We start from the raw sequence: 19,741 nt of genomic DNA, 5'->3' as shown, positions 1-19,741 counted from the left end.
TGAAAAGTTTTATTATGTCAGGCTCCACTTGCATTTGAGAGCTGAAGCACTGTGGAAAGTGGCCTCCCTTAAGAAATATTATGAAGACATGTGAAGAAGGCTCCTGCCCTGATGGCTACAGGGATGAGTTTTGTGAGATGACACATTGTAAACAAATGCATACAGTAGCTTAAGCTTCCCCCTTTTCGTGTATCACCTCCCTTTGTGTGAAAACTTTCTTGTAAGAACATTGGCTATTAATACTTAAAGAGAAGGTCTAGCAGGGCAGTGGTGCTGACTGCTACAGAAGCTACCTGGGGTTGTTAAAGAATAAAAACAGTAACAACATGCAAAGATTTTTAAAAATAGCCTTTCTGATTGGTGTAAGATGTTGTCTTATTGTGATTTTAATTTGCCTTTTTCTGATGATTGGTGATGTTGAGCATTTTTTGTTTTTCTTTTTTGGCTGCTCGTATGTCTTCAGAACTCTCTGTTCATGTCTTTTGCCCACTTTTTTTATTTTTAGATAGAGTCTCACTCAGTCACCCAGGCTGGAGTGCAGTGGCATGATCTCTGCTCACTGCAAGCACCACCTCCCAGGTTCACGCCATTTTCCTGCCTCAACCTCCCTAGTAGCTGGGACTACAGGCGCCTGCCACCACGCCCGGCTAATTTTTTGTAGAGACGGGGTTTCTCCGTGTTAGCCAGGATGGTCTCGACCTCCTGACCTCATGATCCACCCACCTCAGTCTCCTGAAGTGCTGGGGACCGCATCCAGCCCTTATGCCCTCTTTTTAATGGGGTTGTTTGCTTTTTGCTTGTTGAATTAAGTTCCTTATAGATTCTAGATATTAGATGTTTGTTAGATGCATAGTTTACAAATAATTTCTCACATTCTGTAGGTTATTGCTTACTCTCTTGATAGTTTCTTTTGTGGTTCAGTAGCTCTTCAGTTTAATTAAGTTCCGCGTGTCAATTTTTGTTTTTGTTGCAATTTCTTTTGAAGACTTAGTCATAAATTATTTCCCAAGGCCAATATCCAGAATAGTGTTTCCTAGGTTTTCTTCTAGGATTCCTATAGTTTGAGGTCTGACATTTAAATCTGCATTCATCTCAAGTTAATTTTTTGTACATGGTGAAAGGCAGAGGTCTAGTTTCATTCTTCTACATATAGCTAGCCAGCTATCCCAGCATCCTCTATTGAATTAGGACTCCTTTCCCCGTTGCTTATTTTTGTTGACTTTGTAGATCAGATGGCTGTAGGTGTGTAGTTTTGTTTCTGGGTTCTCTATTCTGCTTGACTGGTTTATGTGACTGTTTTTGTACCGGTACCATGATGTTTTGGTTACTGTAATCTTGTAGTATAGTTTGAAGTTGGGTAATGTGTTGCCTACTGCTTTGTCCTTTTTGCTTAGAAATGCTTTGGCTATACAGGCTCTTTTTTGTTTTCATATCAATTTTTTGAATAGTTTTTTCTATTTCTGTGAAAAATAACATTGATAGTTCATAGAAATAGCATTGAATCAGTAGATTTCTTTGGGGAGTCTGGTCATTTTAATGATATTGATTCTTCCAATCCGTGAGCATGGAATATTTTTCTATTTCTTTGTGTCATCTATGATTTCTTTCAGCAGTGTTTTCTAGTTCTCCTTGTAAAGATCCTTCACCTCCTTGGTTAAATGTATTACTAGGTGTTATTGTGTATGTGAGTATTGAAAGTGGGATTGCATTCTTGACTTGGGTCTCAGCTTGAATCTTATTGGTGTATAGAAATACTACTGATTTTTATACATTGATCTTGTATCCTGAAACTTTGCTGAAGTTTTTTTTTTTTCAATCAGATCTAGGAGCTTTTATGCAGAGACTAGGGAGTTTTCTAGATATACAATCATATCACCTGCAAACAGAGATATTTTGACTTCTGACTTTCTCTTCTTCTATTTGGATGCCTTTTATTTCTTTCTCTTGCCTGATTGCTCTGGCTAAGACTTCCAGTACTATATTAAATAGGAGTGGTGAAAGCGGGCATCCTTGTCTTACTCCAGTTCTCAAGGGGAATGCTTCCAGCTTCTGTCCATTTAGTATGATGTTGGCTGTGGATTTGTCATAGATAGTTCTTATTTTGAGGTATGTTCCTTCAACACCTAGTTTGTTGGAGTTTTTAACATGAATGGATGTTGAATTTTATCAAAATCTTTTTCTGCATATATTGAGATGATTGTGAGGCTTTTGTTTTTAGTTCGGTTTATGTGATGAATCACATTTAGTGATTTGTGTATGCTGACACAACCCTGAATCCCAGGGATAAAGCCTACTTGATTGAGGTGGATTAGCTTTTTGATGTGCTGCTGGATCTGGATTGCTAGTATTTTGTTGAGGATTTTTGCATCTGTGTTCATCAAGGATATTGACCTGAAGTTTTCTCTTTTTGTTGTGTCTTTACCAGGTTTTGGTGTCAGAATGATGCTGGCCTCATGGAATGAGTTAGGGAGGATTCCCCCCTCCTCAGATTTTTTTGGAATAGTTTCTGTAGGAATGGTACCAGCTCTTTATACCTCTGGTAGATTTCGGCTATGAATGCATGTGGTCCTGGGCTTTTTCTGGTTCCTAGGCTTTTTGTTACTGATTCAATTTCAGATCTCATTATTGGTCCGTCCAGGGATTCAGTTTCTTCGTGGTTCAATCTTGAGAGGCTGTATGTTTCCAGGCTGTATGTTTTCTAGTTTGTGTCCAAAAACGTGTTCATAGTAATCTCTGAGAGTTTTTGTATTTCTATGGGGTCAAGTGGTAATGTCCTCTTTGATATTTCTGATTGTGTTTATTTGGATCTTCTCTCTTTATTCTTTATTAGTGTAGGTCGTGATCTATGAAACCTATCCTTTTAAATAACTCCTGGATCATTGATCTTTTGTATAGTTTTTTTGCATCTCAATTTCCTTCAGCTCAGCTCTAATTTTGGTTATTTCTTGTCTTCTGATAGATTTGGTGTTGGTTTGCTCGTTTCTCTAGTTCTTCAAGGTGTGATGCTGGATTGTTAATTTGAGATCTTTGTTGCCCAGGCTGGAGTGCAGTGATGCAATCTTGGCTTACTGCAACCTCCACCTCCCGGGTTCCAGCAATTCTCCTGCCTCAGCCTCCCAAGTAGCTGGGACTACAGGCACGTGCCACCACATCTGGCTAATTTTTGTAGTTTTCAGTAGAGATGGGGTTTCACCATACTGGCCAAGCTGGTCTCAAACTCCTGACCTTGTGATCTGCCCGTCTTGGCCTCCCAAAGTGCTGGGATTACAGGCATGAGCCACTGCACCCAGCTGAAACTTTACTCTTAACATGGCTTTGCTGTGTCTCAGAGATCCTGGTATATTGTTATCTTTCTTCTCATTAGTTTCAAAGAATTTCTTAATTTCTGCCTTAATTTCATTGTTTACCCAAAAGTCATTCAGGAGCAGGTTGTTTAATTTCCATGTAATCGGGTGGTTTTGAGTGATTTTCTAGTACTTGTTTCTGTTTTTATTCTGCTGTTGCCTGAGAGTGTGTTTGGTATTATTTCAGGTTTTTATGTCTAATTGTGTGTTCAGTTTTAGAGTATATGCCATGTGTAGATGAGAATAATGTATATTTGTTTTGGGGTGCAGAGTTCTGTAAGCCTATTTGGTGAAGTGTCAAGTTGAGGTCCTTAATATCTTTGTTAGTTTTCTGCCTTGATAATCCATGTAATACTGTCAGCAAAATGCTGAAGTCTCCCACTATTATTATGTGGTTACCTAAGTCTCTTTGTAGGTCTCTAAGAACTTACTTTATGAATCTGGGTGCTCCTGTGTTAGGTGCATATATATTTAGGACAGTTAAGTCTTCTTGTTGAATTGAACTCTTTACCATTATGTAACGCCCTTCTTTGTCTTTTCTGATCATTATTGATATATTTGGATAGAAACTGTAATAGCAACCCTTGCTTTTTTCTGTTTTGTTTGGTTGGTACATTTTTCTGCATCCCTTTACTTTTTAGCCTATTGGTGTCACTGCATGTGATATACATCTCCTGTAGACAGCATACAGTTGGATCTTGCTTCTTTCTCCAACATGCCACTCTGTGCCTTTTAATTGGGGCATGCAACCTGTGTACATTCAAGTTTAATACTGGTATGTGTGAATTTGATCCTGTCATTGTCTTGTTAGCTGGTTATTATGCGGATTCGATTGTGTGGTTGCTTTATACTGTCAATGGTCTATTACTTAAGTCTGTTTTTGTGGTGGCTGGTAATGAACTTCCTTTTTCTTTTTTTTTTTTTTTTTTTTTTTTGAGACGGAGTCTCGCTCTGTCTCCCGGGCTGGAGTGCAGTGGCCGGATCTCAGCTCACTGCAAGCTCCGCCTCCCGGGTTTACGCCATTCTCCTGCCTCAGCCTCCGGAGTAGCTGGGACTACAGGCGCCCGCCACCACGCCCGGCTAGTTTTTTTGTATTTTTTTTTAGTAGAGACGGGGTTTCACCGTGTTAGCCAGGATGGTCTCGATCTCCTGACCTCGTGATCCGCCCGTCTCGGCCTCCCAAAGTGCTGGGATTACAGGCTTGAGCCACCGCGCCCGGCCTCTTTTTCATATTTAGCACTTCCTTAAGGATCTCTTCTAAGGCAGCTCTGATGGCAGTGAATTCCCTTAGCATTTGCTTGTCTGAAAAGGATCTTATTTTTCATTCACTTATGAAGCTTAGTTTGGCTAGATATGAAATTCTTGGTTGGAATTTCTTTTAAGAATGCTCAATATAGGCTCCCAGTCTCTTGTGGCTTATAGCATTTCTGATGAAAGGTCCACTGTTAGCCTGATGGGGTTCCCCTTGTGGGTGACCTGCCCTGTCTCCCTAGCTGCCTTTAACATTTTTTCTTTCATTTCAACCTTGAAGAATCTGATGACTATGTCTTGGAGATACGGTGTCTTTGGGATGGTCACCTCGTCTAGTATCTCACAGGGGTTCTCTGCATTTCCTGAATTTGAATGTTGTCCTCCCCAATGAGGCTGGGGAAATTTTTGTGAATAATATCCTCAAGTATGTTTTCCAAGTTGCTTGCCTTCTCTCCCTCTCTTTCAAGAACACCAATGACTGGTTGATTTGTTCTTTTTACATAATAATTTTTCTTTGTTGTTTTTTCTTTATTTTTGTCTGAACTGAATTTTATTGAAGAACTGGTCTTTGAGCTGAGACTCTTTCCTCAGCTTGCATTTGTATTATGAAATTCTTAAAATCAATGATTCAACTCTATCAGATCAGTTTGATTATTTCTTTAAATGGCCATTTTGTCTTTTATCTCCTGTATCATTTTGTTGTATTCCTTAGATTCCTTGGATCGAGTTTTGACTTTCTCTTGGATGTTGATGATCTTTGTTTCTATGCATATTCTGAATTCTAGTTCTGTCATTTTGAACAGGTTAAGAATCATTGCTAGGATGCTAGTGTGGTCTTTGGAGGTAAGAAGATACTCTGGCTTTTTGAGATGCCAGAGTTCTTGCATTGTTTATTTGTCATCTGTGTGGGTTGATGTTCCTTTAATCTTTGAAGTTGCTGTCCTTTGGATGGGTTTTTGTTTTGTTTTATGTTTTATGTTCTCTGATGTCCTTGGGGGACATCTGATTTTGGTACAAGGTGGGTTCAGTTGACTGGGTTCCCATCTGGAAGATTTTAAGGGGTCAAGGCTCAGCTTAGCACTCCTGGTCTGCATGCTCTAACTCTGCAGGACTGGCATCAGGCCCCCACCTTTGTTCTCTCACCCCTCAAGGCTAGGAACCTGCTGCACTGGAGGGACTGAAGTATTCTCAGTCTGCTGGCCACAAAACTCCGATGAGTGGTGCAGGCCAAAGCACTTCATCATGGTAGTGGCAGCAGGATCCATGCTCATTCACATGTGCCAGCAGCCAGGGCAGTGCAGTGGGTTGTACATGCATCAGCTGGGGTAGGGTACCTCTGGGAGTAGGGCTGCAGGGTTCCTGCATGCAGTTGCCCTGGTGGTGGGATGCAGGCAGGGACAGAAGTGCCAGTGACAGTGTTCACACTGATGATGATGGCAGTCATGGGGGCAGGAGGCTACCAGTCTTTGTGCATGAGTCTGCACAGGCAGCAGTGGTAGTGTAGGGGTGGGTAGAGTTGCCAGCATCCATGCATGCATTCACACCGACAGTTGTGCTGGCACTGGGAAGGCAGGGCTGTGGTTGTGTGTTGGTTTGCAGCAGCCACAGTGGCAGCACAGAGGTGGGGGCAGAGTTGCTGGTGTCTGTGCATGCATTTGTGCCAGTGATGCTGTTGGGGGGGGACGTGGGGCCATGCACACATTCACACTGGTGGCAGTGTCAGCAGGAGTGGGGGTGGGGTTGCTGGTGTCCATGCACTCTTTCACACCAGAAATGGCAGCACCAGGGGGAGGCAGGACCACACGTTGCACTTATGCCAGCAGCAGCAGCAGTGGGATATGTGCACACACGAGCCACTGGAGGAGAAGAGGCAAGGTCCACCCACACGTGTGCACTGGCAAAGTGGTGGTGGGGTGGCCATGGACAAGTGCATGCTGGCAAGGTGGTGCGGGGGAGGCTGTGGTCAGGGGAGGCTGCAGGTGGGCTGATGCATGTCAGTAGGGGTTGCTCTGCTGGAGCTCTCCAGTGGTCAAGTGCCATCAGCCAGCAAAGCAGCTATGATATGGTCCCCGAGGAAGCACCCTGGTTGGGCATCTGAGGCTGAAACTCCAGCTAGCATGGCCAGGATGGAGCCTCAGGAGAGGCCAGCAGACAGGGGACCACTCAGATTGGACTGGTCCCATCTCATGGGTAAGACCCTTCTCCTCTGTCTAGGTCTCATGGTCACCCTTATGGCCAAAGTCTACTAGAGGAGCACGGCAAGGCTTAGGGGATTTGTGTCCCTGGCCATGCTCGACTGCAGACATTTCTGCACCAAACCCTCTGGGCTCTGCCCAGGATGTACCTCTATTCCTACTACCTCTCTAAGAAGCTCTTCGTGCCAGCCCAGTTGTCTATGAGGGTTGTGGGTTTTCCTGCTGCCTGGATTCCAAAGGTCCATGGCAGGGGCAGGCTGCCTGTTTGACCACTTCCCCAGGAGTTCCTGGGGGGTCAAGAACAAGCGTGGGTGCTTTGTAGCCCTGTGCAGGGTGTGCAGCTTCCTGACCCTTCAGCCGAGCATCTGCGTTCTCCCTGTGTCCACTCTTAATGTAGGGTTTTCTAGATATGGAATCATACCGTCAGCAAAGAGAAAGAGTTTGACTTCTTTACCTTTTGGGATGTGTTTCTCTTGCCTGATTCCTCTGGCTAGGACCTCCAACTTCTATTTCTTAAATATGATTGCTGCATACTAAAATGGTTTAAAAAAATTTGGCTGCTAAGTGTGAAAGTGTTAAATAGCAACTGTCATGAAATTAACAAAATTTAACAAAATTAAGATGTTTCCAATATTAAAAAATAAATTTTCTATTTTTTTTAGTTTTTGGTTTGTGAGAGGACAAGTAACTTTTGATCTGATTCAGAACATGTCTTTGAAAGAAGAACTGTTTTGGAACATAACATAAAAATGTATCTCTCCATCTTATAAAAATTTAGTCTTTTTTGCCTAATAACTGACATTCAAGTTTTTTATTTTAGTTGCTGACTCAACACTTTATGCTTAAGTTAAAGGTGACCGTATGTTTTTAAATTTATTAAAGCAGATTTCAATTAGCTATTGGAGAAGCCAATATTAAATTTAAAGCCACTGGAGAAGCCAATATTAAATTTAAGACTTTACTGAAATACTCAGGGACAATATCTAAGCTCAATGCAAAATCTTCAGCTGGCTTGTAAATTACTATTTATAACAAAAAAGTGCTACAATACAGTTAATAGCACTATATTTTATAAACAATATCGTTTGTACTATCGTATCATTTAACTCAATGTCTGCTCACTATTATACTTAAGCATGATTATAATACATATAAACATGTGAGTTTTCCAGCATTAAGCAAAGCGCGATCAGAAATAATAAAAAATTCCTATACGTTCACCTTCAGTAGATTCCTATCATTTTCTTGTCATCATCAAAAGCAAAGTTAAGTGTTTTCAAGATGCTGGATTATTACTATAATCTAAAAGAAACTCTATTCTTGTGCCATCTTCCCTTTTTACATAATTTTAGTTGTGTTGGAATAAATATTCAAAAAAAAAAACCAAACAGAAAACATAAAGCAAAATAATAAAAATTCTTTTCTAAAACACACTGAGGAAAATGCAACATTCCTCTCAGGAACAGGGCCTTCCAGAACAAAGATTATTGAGGACCCTGTACCCCTAGGGAAAACTACTGGAGTCTCAATGGGCTTGAGGATGGGCAGGCACCACCAGGGAAGTGGGGAGGCCTGCAGAACTTGACTAACGACCATCCTCATGTGTGGATTCTGATTAGTTGCGCCCACCACCCCCAAATTAGAGTTACTGCTTTAAAATGGTCCTCCCAGAATGAAACAGAAAAAGTTCTGCCAGCTGCCATATACAAATAATAATAATAATAAAACACATATGTATAATCCTCCTTTGGCAGTAAAATAGCCAGGACTTGAATCAACAAGATCTGGAGGTTGTAATAACACCAAGAGAGAGCACACAGAACTGAGTTCTGGGTAAGGGTGGAGCTCTGGTGTCAGGCTGCCCGGACATGAGTCGCAGCTCAGTCAGTGCTTGGCTGGGCCAGTTAAATTACTTAATCTTTCTATGCACTGATATCCTCCGGCACAAAATGAGGATAATAAAAGCACCTACTGCATGTCGTCAGGATGAAAAGAGAGGAGCACAGAGGGCCCTTCGAGCTATGTATGGCTCACAGTAAATGTTAACTCCTGTGATTTTTTTTTTTTTTTTGAGATGGAGTCTCACTCTATCGCCCAGGCTGTAGTGCAGTGGCAAAATCTCGGCTCACTGCAACCTCTGCCTCCCAGGTTCAAGCGATCTCCTGCCTCAGCCTCCTGAGTAGCTGGAATTAGAGGTGCGTGCCACCATGACTCGCTAATTTTTGTATTTTTAGTAGAGATGGGGTTTCACCATGTTGGTCAGGCTGGTCTTGAACACCTGACTACGTACGTGATCTGCCCTCCTCGGCCTCCCAAAGTGCTGGGATTACAAGTGTGAGACACCACACCCAGCCAACTCCTATGATTATTATGATGTCTGTACTGTTCAGTAACTCTGCAATTGGGGCAAATCTCTTCAGTTATGGGTACAAGTCGCCTCATCTGTAAAATGGGCAACAGTTATCTTTTATGACATTGAGTTGGTGGGAGATGGAAGCAGGATTGGGCCACTGAATCTCCTGAGGCCCATTTGAGTTCTGAGACATAGTTATTTAGCAGAAAAATTTTGCAATCAATACTGAGGAAACCCTGCCACAGAGCATGCTGGAGAGGGCACACGGTGTGCCATCATCGGGACAAATGACTCGCAAATAAGCATTAAGGTTCCAAATGTCATTAAATTTCAAATGTGGCCTGAAGTTGTTTAGGATGAGACCAACGCTTTCCTTGTCATTAACACTTCCATTTGTTTCCAGTCCTGAATTAAAGGTGTATATTAATTTATATAGCTCCAGATCTACTGTGAAGGTTTAGAAACCATTTTGGAAAAATGAAAGATAAGAGAGAAGATAGGCAGTATAAACAATACTATTGTCAACTGTCTGAGGTGGATGGCTTCCCACTCACTTCTCATTAGGCATCTAATCTAATTTTTTAAATGCTACTCCACCTATATTTAAATACTTTTCTCTTAGTTTTTGGTATAACCAAAATCTCTCAGGGAAACCAGCCTAACTCCTAAGACCTGCTTCTTTGGGTTAAATGCCAGGGGCCTGAACATACCAGCTTCAAGTGTGGTGAAGTTCTGACCACTCCATTCACTCCATTTCCAGAAGTGGCTGGCATCAGCACAGCGTACTCGGACCATATACTCTGTGGCAGGTTCCAGTTCACTTAAGAAGTACTCACCGTTCACCTTGATAGAAACATCGTACTGCTTGATCAAAAAAGAGAAGAAAGGAAAAAGGAGAAAAGAACAAGACAGAAGCATCGGTGAGTATATCCCAATTACAAAGGCGAACCAGGACACAGCAAATCCTGACCTGGAGGTCAGGATCGGTTCTTCTTTGGGGGGAAAAAAAATCTCCAAGGCCCATTTCCTAACCATGAAAGTCTATGATTAATTTCATGGACCTTTTCAAACAGATGACCCACACCATTTGAACCTACACAGAAATAAGAGTTTAAAGTGATTTTATTCATCAGTGTCTCTGTTCAGGACAAAAAGGAATTTGAAAATTAAGCAGGGTTCTTACTTGCATCATTTTTCCTTCATCATGGAGTTCAATCTGACACAAATATGTGAAATTATTCCTCATGGAGTGCACCTTCCAGGTCATGATGGCGTTTGTGGCATTTACATTTTCAAAGTTGACACTAAAAGGATTCATTAAATAAACTGTCAAAAAAAGAAAAAGAAAAAGAAACAAAGAAAAAATTCAAGCATAGATCCAAAAAGACATTGGTAATAGTTTATTTCTTCATTTGTTCAACAAGTATTTTTTGGTTCACTTTTGAGAACATGACAAACAAGAACTTACAGACAAGCTAGAATGAACCAACAGCCTTTCTCTCTCAAAGATTCTACTACACACATTGAACAAAATACAGAAATAAACTACCTGAGGACTCTTAAAATTGAACACACGTGGGCAAATTGGGAAGGGGAGTCAAAACTTGGAGAAGGTGGCCCACAGGGGAGAATTATAACAGAACTCAGAGTCTAACCAAAATAACATTAACAATGTCAAGGATATAATCCAAAATATGTAGAATGTGCTAGGAATGCAACATCTTTAGATGACAGCGGGACTGGCTAGAACAGCCCAGGCTCTGTTCCAGTCCTCCCTAGAAACAGGATGTCCTTTAACACTTTAGTGCAGCGAGTCATGTGTTGTCAGGATATAAAATCCAGGATGGATGCTTCTGAGGTCTCTCAGCTATGGTACAAGTGAAGAACTCAGAGATAACATTCTGTTTGCCCTGGGCAGCTCTCCGCAACCTTGTGGACCAGCAGCAATACATCCCAGGCTTGTGTTGTCCCTTGCTGCCCGTCTGATGGTAGTAAGTCCATTTCATGTAACTTGTTGTGTATGAGTGTATTCTGTCAAACTGGATTCAGACAGTTGATAACCAGTGTACAGAGAGCACCTGCTTCACAAAACTGGCACAGCAAGCAGGATTCAATTTGACAGAACAATGGCTCATTGGTGAAGTAGAAGGGGCAATACCCTATCTCATACCTAGCCCACGGCAGAGACCTCAGACCAGCTAGATGTTTTATGAGGAAGAAGCAGTGATAAGAGAGACATAGGCCACATATATACCCCGAGAATGTGGGTGAGGTGGCTGCATGGATTGTGGCAGAGGAAAGAAGCACGGAAACAGGGGAGCTTAGTGCACATATGTGATTGCTCCTTCCTGGGTACGTAGATGCATCTGAAGGCATCTGAGAGGGAATCAAAAAGAGGTCCTCTGATGGTCCTTGAGACATCTGAGAGGGAACCAGCATGCACAGTGCAGGCTTTCACAGAGAAGGAGACTCAAGATCCAAAGGACACACATAGACATAAGCAGTAAGCTCTCAAGCAGCCTGGTTGGTGTGTTTGTTGGATAAAGGGACACTGTGGACCCAAATGGTGCAGTTGGGGTTGCAGCCAAAGTCTCCAGGTGCCTATCGAAGGCCACTGGCCTAATACTTTTGTTAAGAGAAAACAGAAAAAGAAGAAAATTCAGACTTTTCTGGGGTTCTTGGACCCTGGAGCCCACATGACAGTATTTCCTTATTCTTTTAGGTGAAAAATTAAACTGGCGACATTTGGAGGTTTTCGGAGAAACATAGTGACCCCCAAGATGCTTATCTGGTTGTGGGCAGGGCCCGTTGGGCCACTTCAGGGGCCAGTAACTATGGTTCCTACCACTCAGTGCATCACAGGCATTGGCATTTTGGCTGCTTGGGGCACAGAAAGCCACCTCCATCTGAAGGGGTATGTTCCCCCAACACAGCTAAGAATTTGAGCCATAACAGTGGGGCATATCCACTTCTGCCTGCCACCTAAGCTCCCCAAGTTCCAATGGCTTATTCAACAAAAGTAGTACTATTATACATACTGAGTGGAGAATAGGACAGTACTTGTTAATCGAGTTCACCTGCACAAGCCACAACCATGCACAAAAGTCAACACAACCTTACACACAAAAAGTACTTCTACAAGGACATCTGTCCAGCAACTGGATTATATGTTATACATGTTATAAACCACCCTCTCACAATGTAACAGCCCAGTTTGGCTGGTCACAAAAGGCTCCCCAGGGCATGGAGACTAACCATGGACTATCACAGGCTAAATGCCAAGGCCACTTAAGCTGAACACCAAAGAAGAATCCCTGATATAGCCAAACAAAAGTGCTGCCCCTTGTGGCATCCTCTAATAAAAACGAGACCCAGCAGCTGGTAGGTCTCTTTGAGTACTGGAGACCACATATACCCAACCTGAGTGTCCTTTTGCTCTCCTTAGTCAAGGTGACCAGCAAACCCATCAATTTTAAATGAAGTCCTTTGCAACAACAGGCCTTGGAAGCCCTTCAGCAAGTTGTGGTCCAGGCACTGCTTTTAGAACCCTTAATCCCTGTTAGCTCAATAAAATTACAGATGTCCAAAACCTCCATGCATGTTGACTGGAGTCTCTGGAAAGAAAAAACCACCACCGGGATGTACCAGCCTCTCACATTTTGGATACAAAAGTTGCTTGAAGCAGCCCCCAGATACACCCCTTTTAAACAGCAACTCCTTGCTTGCTACTAGGCACCAGTCTCTGGACACTGAGCATCTTATGGCCAGAGCACCACGTACATGACACTACAACATAAAATGCCCATTCTTACTTGGGTTCATGCAAACTCCATCAATCAAATTAGACAGGCTCAACAGAGCTCAATTATGAAATGAAACTGGCACATTTAACATCATGTCCACCCAGGCCCCATGGGACCAGTAGGTTCCACGAACAAAGGGCTAGCTAACGAAAACTGACCAAGTAACCTGTTGAGGATGTTTTGGCTCCTCCTATGGATTAAAAAATATGCCTACCAATGGTCTGGCATGGTTTACTAACAGTTCTGCCAAACTAAAAGCAGATGGATTTCATTGGGCTGCCACCACCATCTGGCCAATAGATAGCCAACTTTTGACAGAGACTGGACATGGACATTCTATCCAATAGGCCAAATTACTTGCAGTGGCAATGGCCATGCCAGCCACCTTTCTCACCATATCTTGCTGTATTTTCACAGACTCATGGGCCATTGCCAATAGCCTAGCCATGTTGTCAGAAGAAAAACAACTGAGTGACTGGACTGATTAAGGAATCCCCTGTGTGGGACAAGACTTATGGCAAGAGCTTGCAACATAAAAGTTGTCAGAATCAAAATGGGGTCATTTATGTTAAAAAACAAAATCCTGAAAAATGAAGCCAGGTAAGGTCACACAGGATGGGCTCTCTTACACCAATACCTGAAAACAAAACTATCCCGAAACAACCTGTAAAAGCCACAACCATGCACAAAGGTCAACACAACCTTACACAAAAAAATACTTCTACAAGGGTATCTGCCCAGCAACAGGATTATCCAACCTTACACTGACACCACCCTTGTTATTGATCCTTGTAGTCAAAAATAATTATCTGAAAACATTATGTAATCCTTCTCATTTTTTTCTTTAAAAACCTTTGTCTCTGTTTACCTTCCTGAATATACACATAGTCTTCTATGGCACATGTATTCCCATTGCAATGTCTATTCCTGAATAAATATCACTTTCTTTTAGAGTCTCCCTCTGTGTTACTTAGATTGGCATACTGGTATCTCAGAAGCAAGACTAAGATGGCTAAAGAAAAGGCTCCATCGATCGTCCCACCTGCGGGATCACCAGATTTAACAATTATATGAGAAAAGCACCTTCATAAGACTGAAAAATCAAGTAGGCACTCACAGTACCTGGCTTCAACGTCGTATCACTGAAAGAGGCACTGAAAAGGTGAAGAAAGATATTCTTCAATCACTGATGCCACCCCTCCCCTATTCCCTGGCAGCAGCCCTGTGTCATGGACAAAACCTCTGTGCACTTAGGACAGGGAGAGCTCAGTGATTTAGAGACTTTGCATGGAATTCAGTGCTGCCCAGTCACTGGCAAAGCAAGTAAAACTGGGTTGAACTCAGCTGATGTCCGCCTACAGAGGGAGCATTCAGATAAGCCCTAGCCAGACAGGAATCACCCATCCCAGCAGTCAGAACCCAGTGGTTCTGTCAAGGCTCACCACTGTAGGCTAAAGTGCTCTGAGGCCCTAAATAAACTAGAAAGCCAGTCTAGGCAACAAGGACTGCAACTCTTAGGTGAATCATAGTGTTGAGCCAGGCTTAGAGCAAGCAGACTTCAGGGAAAGATGACCTACTGAGACACTAGCTGGGAAGGCTTAAGGGAGTGTTTGTGCCACCCCTGCTCCAACCCCAGGCAGCACAGTTCGTGGCTCCAAAAGAAACCCTTTCCTTCCACATGAGGAGAGGAGAGGGAGGAGTAAAGAGGACTTTGTCTTGCATCTTGGATACCAGCTCATCCAAAGTAGGACAGGGTACCAGTCAGAGTCATGAGGCCCCCATTCCAGGCCCTATCTCTCAGATGACATTTCTAAAGACACACCCTGGGCCAGAAGAGAACTTGTTGCCTTGAAGGGAAGTACCCCACCCAAGCAGGACCCATAATCTGCTGACTAAAGAGCCCTTGCCTTTGGGCGCTGAATAACCAGGAGCAATACCCAGGTGGTACACCATGGGCCTTGGGTGAAACTCTGAGACTTGCTGGCTTCAGATGAGACCCACTATCGTGCCTACAGTGAGAGACACCCTCTGCCTAAGAAAAGTAAAAGGGATTTTGTCTTGTACCTTAGGTACCAATTGGAGACAGGGGAGTAGAGCACCAAGTGGGCTCTTGGGGTCTCTGATTCCAGGCCTTGGCTCTTGGCTGGCATTTCTGGATCTGACCTGGTACACAGAGGAGCCCACTGCCCTAAAAGGTGAATCCCAGACCTGGCAGCATTCACCACAAGCTGACTAAAGAGTCCTTGGGCCTTAGGCCAGGCGCGGTGGCTCACGCCTATAATCCCAGCACTTTGGGAGGCCAAGGGGGTGGATCATGAGGTTGGGAGTTCAAGACCAGCCTGGCCAACATGGTGAAAGCCCGTGTCTACTAGAAATACAAAAATTAACCAGCCATGGTGGCAGGTGCCTGCAATTCCAGCTATCCGGGAGGCTGAGGCAGAGAATTGCTTGAACCTGGGAGACAGAGGTTGCAGTGAGTCGAAATCATACCACTGCACTCCAGCCTGGGTGACAGTGAGTGAGACTCAGTCTCCAAAAAAAAAAAAAAATTATATAAATAGAAACAAGAAAAAGTTAAAAAGTAGAGAGACAAAGTTAAAGGGTATAGTTTTTATTACTTTTCTTTTTGCCTGTTTGTTTAGTGTAAGCAGTATTATGTTATCAGCTTAAAATAATGAGTTATAATGTAGTATTTGCAAGCCTCATGGTAACCTCAAATTAAAAAAAAATATATGTATAATGAATATGCAACAAGGAAAAAGCAGAAAATTAAATCATACCACCAGGGAAAATCACCTGCACTAGAAAAAGACATGAAGAAAGGAAAGAAGAAAGAGAAGAACAGAAAACAACCAGAAAACAAATAAAAAAATGGCCAGAGTAAGACCTTATTTATCAATAATATTGAATGTAAATGGACTAAACTTTCCAATCAAAAGACAGAGAGTGGCTGAATGGATTTAAAAACAGAAGACCCTATGAGAAACACACTTAACCTATAAAGGCACATAGAGACTGAAGATAAAGGGATAGAAAAATATATTCCATGACAATGGAAACCAAAAAGAAACAGGAGTAGCTTTACTTATGCCAGACAAAATAGATTTCAAGACAAAACCTATAAAGAGACACAAAGTAGGTCATTATGTAATGATAAAGGGGTCAATTCAGCAAGAGGATATGACAATTAGAAATATATACACAACCAACACTGGAGCAGCCAGATATACAGAGAACTATCAGAGCTATAGAGAATGATAGACCCTAATACAACAGCTGCAGACTTTAACACCCCATTTTCAGCATTAGACTGATCTTCCAGACAGAAAATCAACAAAGAAATATCTGATTTAATCTTCACTATAGAACAAATGGGCCTAATAGATATTTACAGAAATATTTTGTACAACGGCGAGAGAATACACATTCTTCTCCTCAGCACATTGATCACTCTCAAGGACAGATTATATGTTAGGTCATAAAACAAGTCTCAAACAGTTTTAAAAATTGAAATAATAGCAGGCATCTTCTCTGATCATAATGGAATAAAACTAGAAATCAGTAACAAGAGGAATTTTGGAAACTATAAACTACATAGAAATTAAACAATACGCTCCCAAATCAAGAAATTAAGAGGGAAACTGAAAACATTCTTGAAACAAATGATAATAGAAACACAATGCACCAAAACCCATAGGATGCAGCAAAAACAGTACCAAGAAGGAAGTTTATAGCTATAAGTGCCCACATCAAAACAGAAGAAAAACTTCAAATACACAACCTAATACAGAACTAGAAAAGCAAGAGCAAACCAAACCTAAAGTTAGAATAAATCATAAAGATCAGAGATGAAATAAATGAGATTGAAATGAAGAAAACAAAACAAAAGACCAACAAAAGTGGTTTCTTTGAAAAGATAAACAAAATTGACAAATTAGCCAGACCAAGAAAAAAAAAAAGAGAGAAGACCCAAATAAATAAAATCAGAGATAAGAAGAGAGATATCACAACTGATATTGCAGAAATTCAAAGGATCATTAGAGGCTACTATGAGCAACTATATGGCAATAAATTGGAAAATCTAGAAGAAACAGAAAAATTCCTAGACACATAAATCTAACAATATTGAACCGTGAAGAAATCCAAAACCTGAACAGATTCAATAACAAGTAACAAATGTGAACTTGTAATAAAAAGTCTCTGGGACCCAGTGGCTTTACTGCTAAACTCTACCAAACATTTAAAGAAGAACTAATACCAATTCTACTCAAACTACTCTGAAAAACAGAGGAGGAGGGAATATGTCCAAAGTCATTCTACTAGTCCAGTATTACCCTGATACCAAAACCAGAGACAGATAAAAAGATGAAAACTACAGGCCAATATCACTGATGAATATTGATACAAAAATCCTCAACAAAATACTCCCAAACCAAATTCAACAACATGCCAAAAAGATCACTCATCATGACCAAGTAGGATGTATCCCAGGGATGCAAACATATGCAAATCAATAAATGTGTTACATCATATCAACAGAATGAAGGACAAAAACCATATGATCCATCTCTGAGCAGCCATTGAAGGGGAAGAAACTGCGGCGGGGTGTGTGTATGTGTGTGTGTATGTATGTGCACGCATGTGTGCATGTGTGTGCATGCACTAGTGTGTGGACAAGGAGGTGGGGGCAGCTGAGTTAGAGTCCCAACTCTTGGACTCTATTTGCTATTCTCTTCTTTCTCCCCCACACCTATCTAGTGGTAGTGGGCATTTATATTTGCGTTCCTTTTCATTCATTTATAAATCTCTTAAAAGTTTTGGATTGGGGGTATTGGGAAAGGCAGGAAAGGGAAAAGAAGGAGAGTAGTAGCTGAAGAGGAAGAGGAGGACATGGAGATGAAGAAGATTAGCCTGGAGTTAGGGAACAGAGCCCCAGAGGAGGTGACAGAGTTAGTCTTTGATAACTGCCTGTGTGTCAATGGGGAAATTGAAGGTCTGAAAGATACTTTTAAAGAACTAGAATTTCTGAGTATGGCTAATGTGGAACTAAGTTCACTGGCCCAGCTTCCCAGCTTAAATAAACTTCGAAAATGGGAGCTTAGTGACAACATAATTTCTGGAGGCTTGGAAGTCCTGGCAGAGAAATGTCCAAATCTTACCTACCTCAATCTGAGTGGAAACAAAATAAAAGATCTCAGTACAGTAGAAGCTCTGCAAAATCTTAAGAACTGGAAAAGTCTTGACCTGTTTAACTGTGAGATCACAAACCTGGAAGATTATAAAGTATTTTTGAACTGCTGCAGCAAATCACATATTAGATGGATTTGATCAGGAGGATAATGAAGCACCGGACTCTGAAGAGGAGGATGATGAGGATGGAGATGAAGATGATGAAAAAGAAGAGGAAAATGAAGCTGGTCCACTGGAAGGATATGAGGAAGAGGAGGAGGAAGAGGAAGAGAAGGATGAAGATGAGGATGAAGATGAAGATGAAGCAGGTTCAGAGTTGGGAGAGGGAGGAGAGGAAGTGGGCCTCTAATACTTAATGAAAGAAGAAATTCAGGATGCAGAAGATGATGATGACTATGTTGAAGAAGGGGAAGAAGAGGAAGAAAAAGGTCTTTGAGGGGAGAAGAGGAAATGAGATGCTGAAGATGATGGAAAGGAAGAAGATGACTAGATCATTCTAAGACCAGATTCTCTAATGTTTCTGCGTGTGCAATAGAGTGATCATACCTTTGTTTCTTCATGTACGATAGCTATCCCTACTGAAGATAATGTGTAAATTTTTAGAGGAAAAGTGTGGTTTTACTATTTTTGCCTTATCATTCCAAATAAGAACTAGTCTGTTAATGATCATATTGTATGTAGAGAAGAATTTTCATTGACTCCCATTGTGGAATTCCCTAGCAATTTATTTAGACTTAATTTTCTAAATTCAAGCTTATTGTATTAGTCATTTTTAGCCCATAATTAAAACATGATCACTTAAAAAAATATGATCATTTCAATTGATGCTAAAAAAGCATTTGATGAAATTCAATATCCCTTTCATGATAAAAGCACTAAAATAACCGGGTATAGAAGGAACATATGTCAACACAATAAAAGTCATATATGACAGACCCATAGCTAGTATCATACTGAATGGGGAAAAACTGAAATCCTATCCTCAAAGATTGGGAACAGGACAAAGATGTCCACTTTCCCCACTGTTATTTGACATAGTACTAGAAGTCCTTGCTAGAGCAATCAGACAAGATAAAGGAGGGAAGGGCATCCAAATTGGAAAGGAAGAAGTCAAATTTTCCTTGTTTACAGATGATATTATCTTGTATTTGTTAAAACTTAAAGACTTCACCAATAAACTATTAGAACTGATAAACAAATTCAGTAAAGTTGCAGGATACAGAATCAATATACAAATATCAGTAGCATTCCTATATGCCAACAGCAAAATATCTGAAAAAGAAATCAAGAAAGTAATCCCATTTACAATAGCTACAAATAAAATTAAATACCTAGGAATTAACCAAAGCAGTGAAGTATCTCTACAATGAAAACTACAAAATATTGATGAAAGAAATTGAAGAAGACTCAAAAAAGGAAACATATTCTATGTTCATGGATTGGAAGAATCAACATTGTTAAAATGTCCATTCTACTCAAAGCAATCTACATAGTTACTGCAATCCATATCAAAATACCAAAGATATTCCTTACAAAAATAGAAAAAAAAAATCCTAAAATTTATACGGAACCACAAAAGACCTAGAATTGCCAAAGCTATCCTAA

At 41.2% G+C, this 19,741-nt stretch overlaps 1 protein-coding gene and 1 pseudogene across 10 annotated transcripts in view; one reads left to right on the top strand and one right to left on the bottom strand.

Moving 5' to 3' along the window:
- Positions 1-19,741, bottom strand: part of OSMR (oncostatin M receptor) — a 101,454-nt gene that overhangs the window by 21,626 nt on the left and 60,087 nt on the right. For 8 of the 10 annotated variants that reach the window (XM_033179417.1, XM_033179416.1, XM_033179418.1 and 5 more), the window contains 2 exons: positions 10,327-10,469; positions 9,854-10,007 (listed from right to left, as the gene is read on the bottom strand). In XM_033179417.1, coding sequence (XP_033035308.1) covers positions 9,854-10,007; positions 10,327-10,469 — 297 coding nt within the window. The remainder of the gene's footprint in view (positions 1-9,853; positions 10,008-10,326; positions 10,470-19,741) is intronic. The other 2 variants (XM_033179421.1, XM_033179420.1) reach the window with 1 other exon arrangement.
- On the top strand, positions 17,543-18,641 carry LOC117065047 (annotated as a pseudogene).

This window comes from Trachypithecus francoisi, unplaced genomic scaffold, assembly GCF_009764315.1.
Source record: "Trachypithecus francoisi isolate TF-2019V2 unplaced genomic scaffold, Tfra_2.0 Lachesis_group2, whole genome shotgun sequence".
Classification (NCBI taxonomy): domain Eukaryota; kingdom Metazoa; phylum Chordata; class Mammalia; order Primates; family Cercopithecidae; genus Trachypithecus; species Trachypithecus francoisi.
The sequence above is the reverse complement of the archived record's forward strand: the minus strand, read 5'-3'. Positions and strand labels throughout refer to the sequence as shown.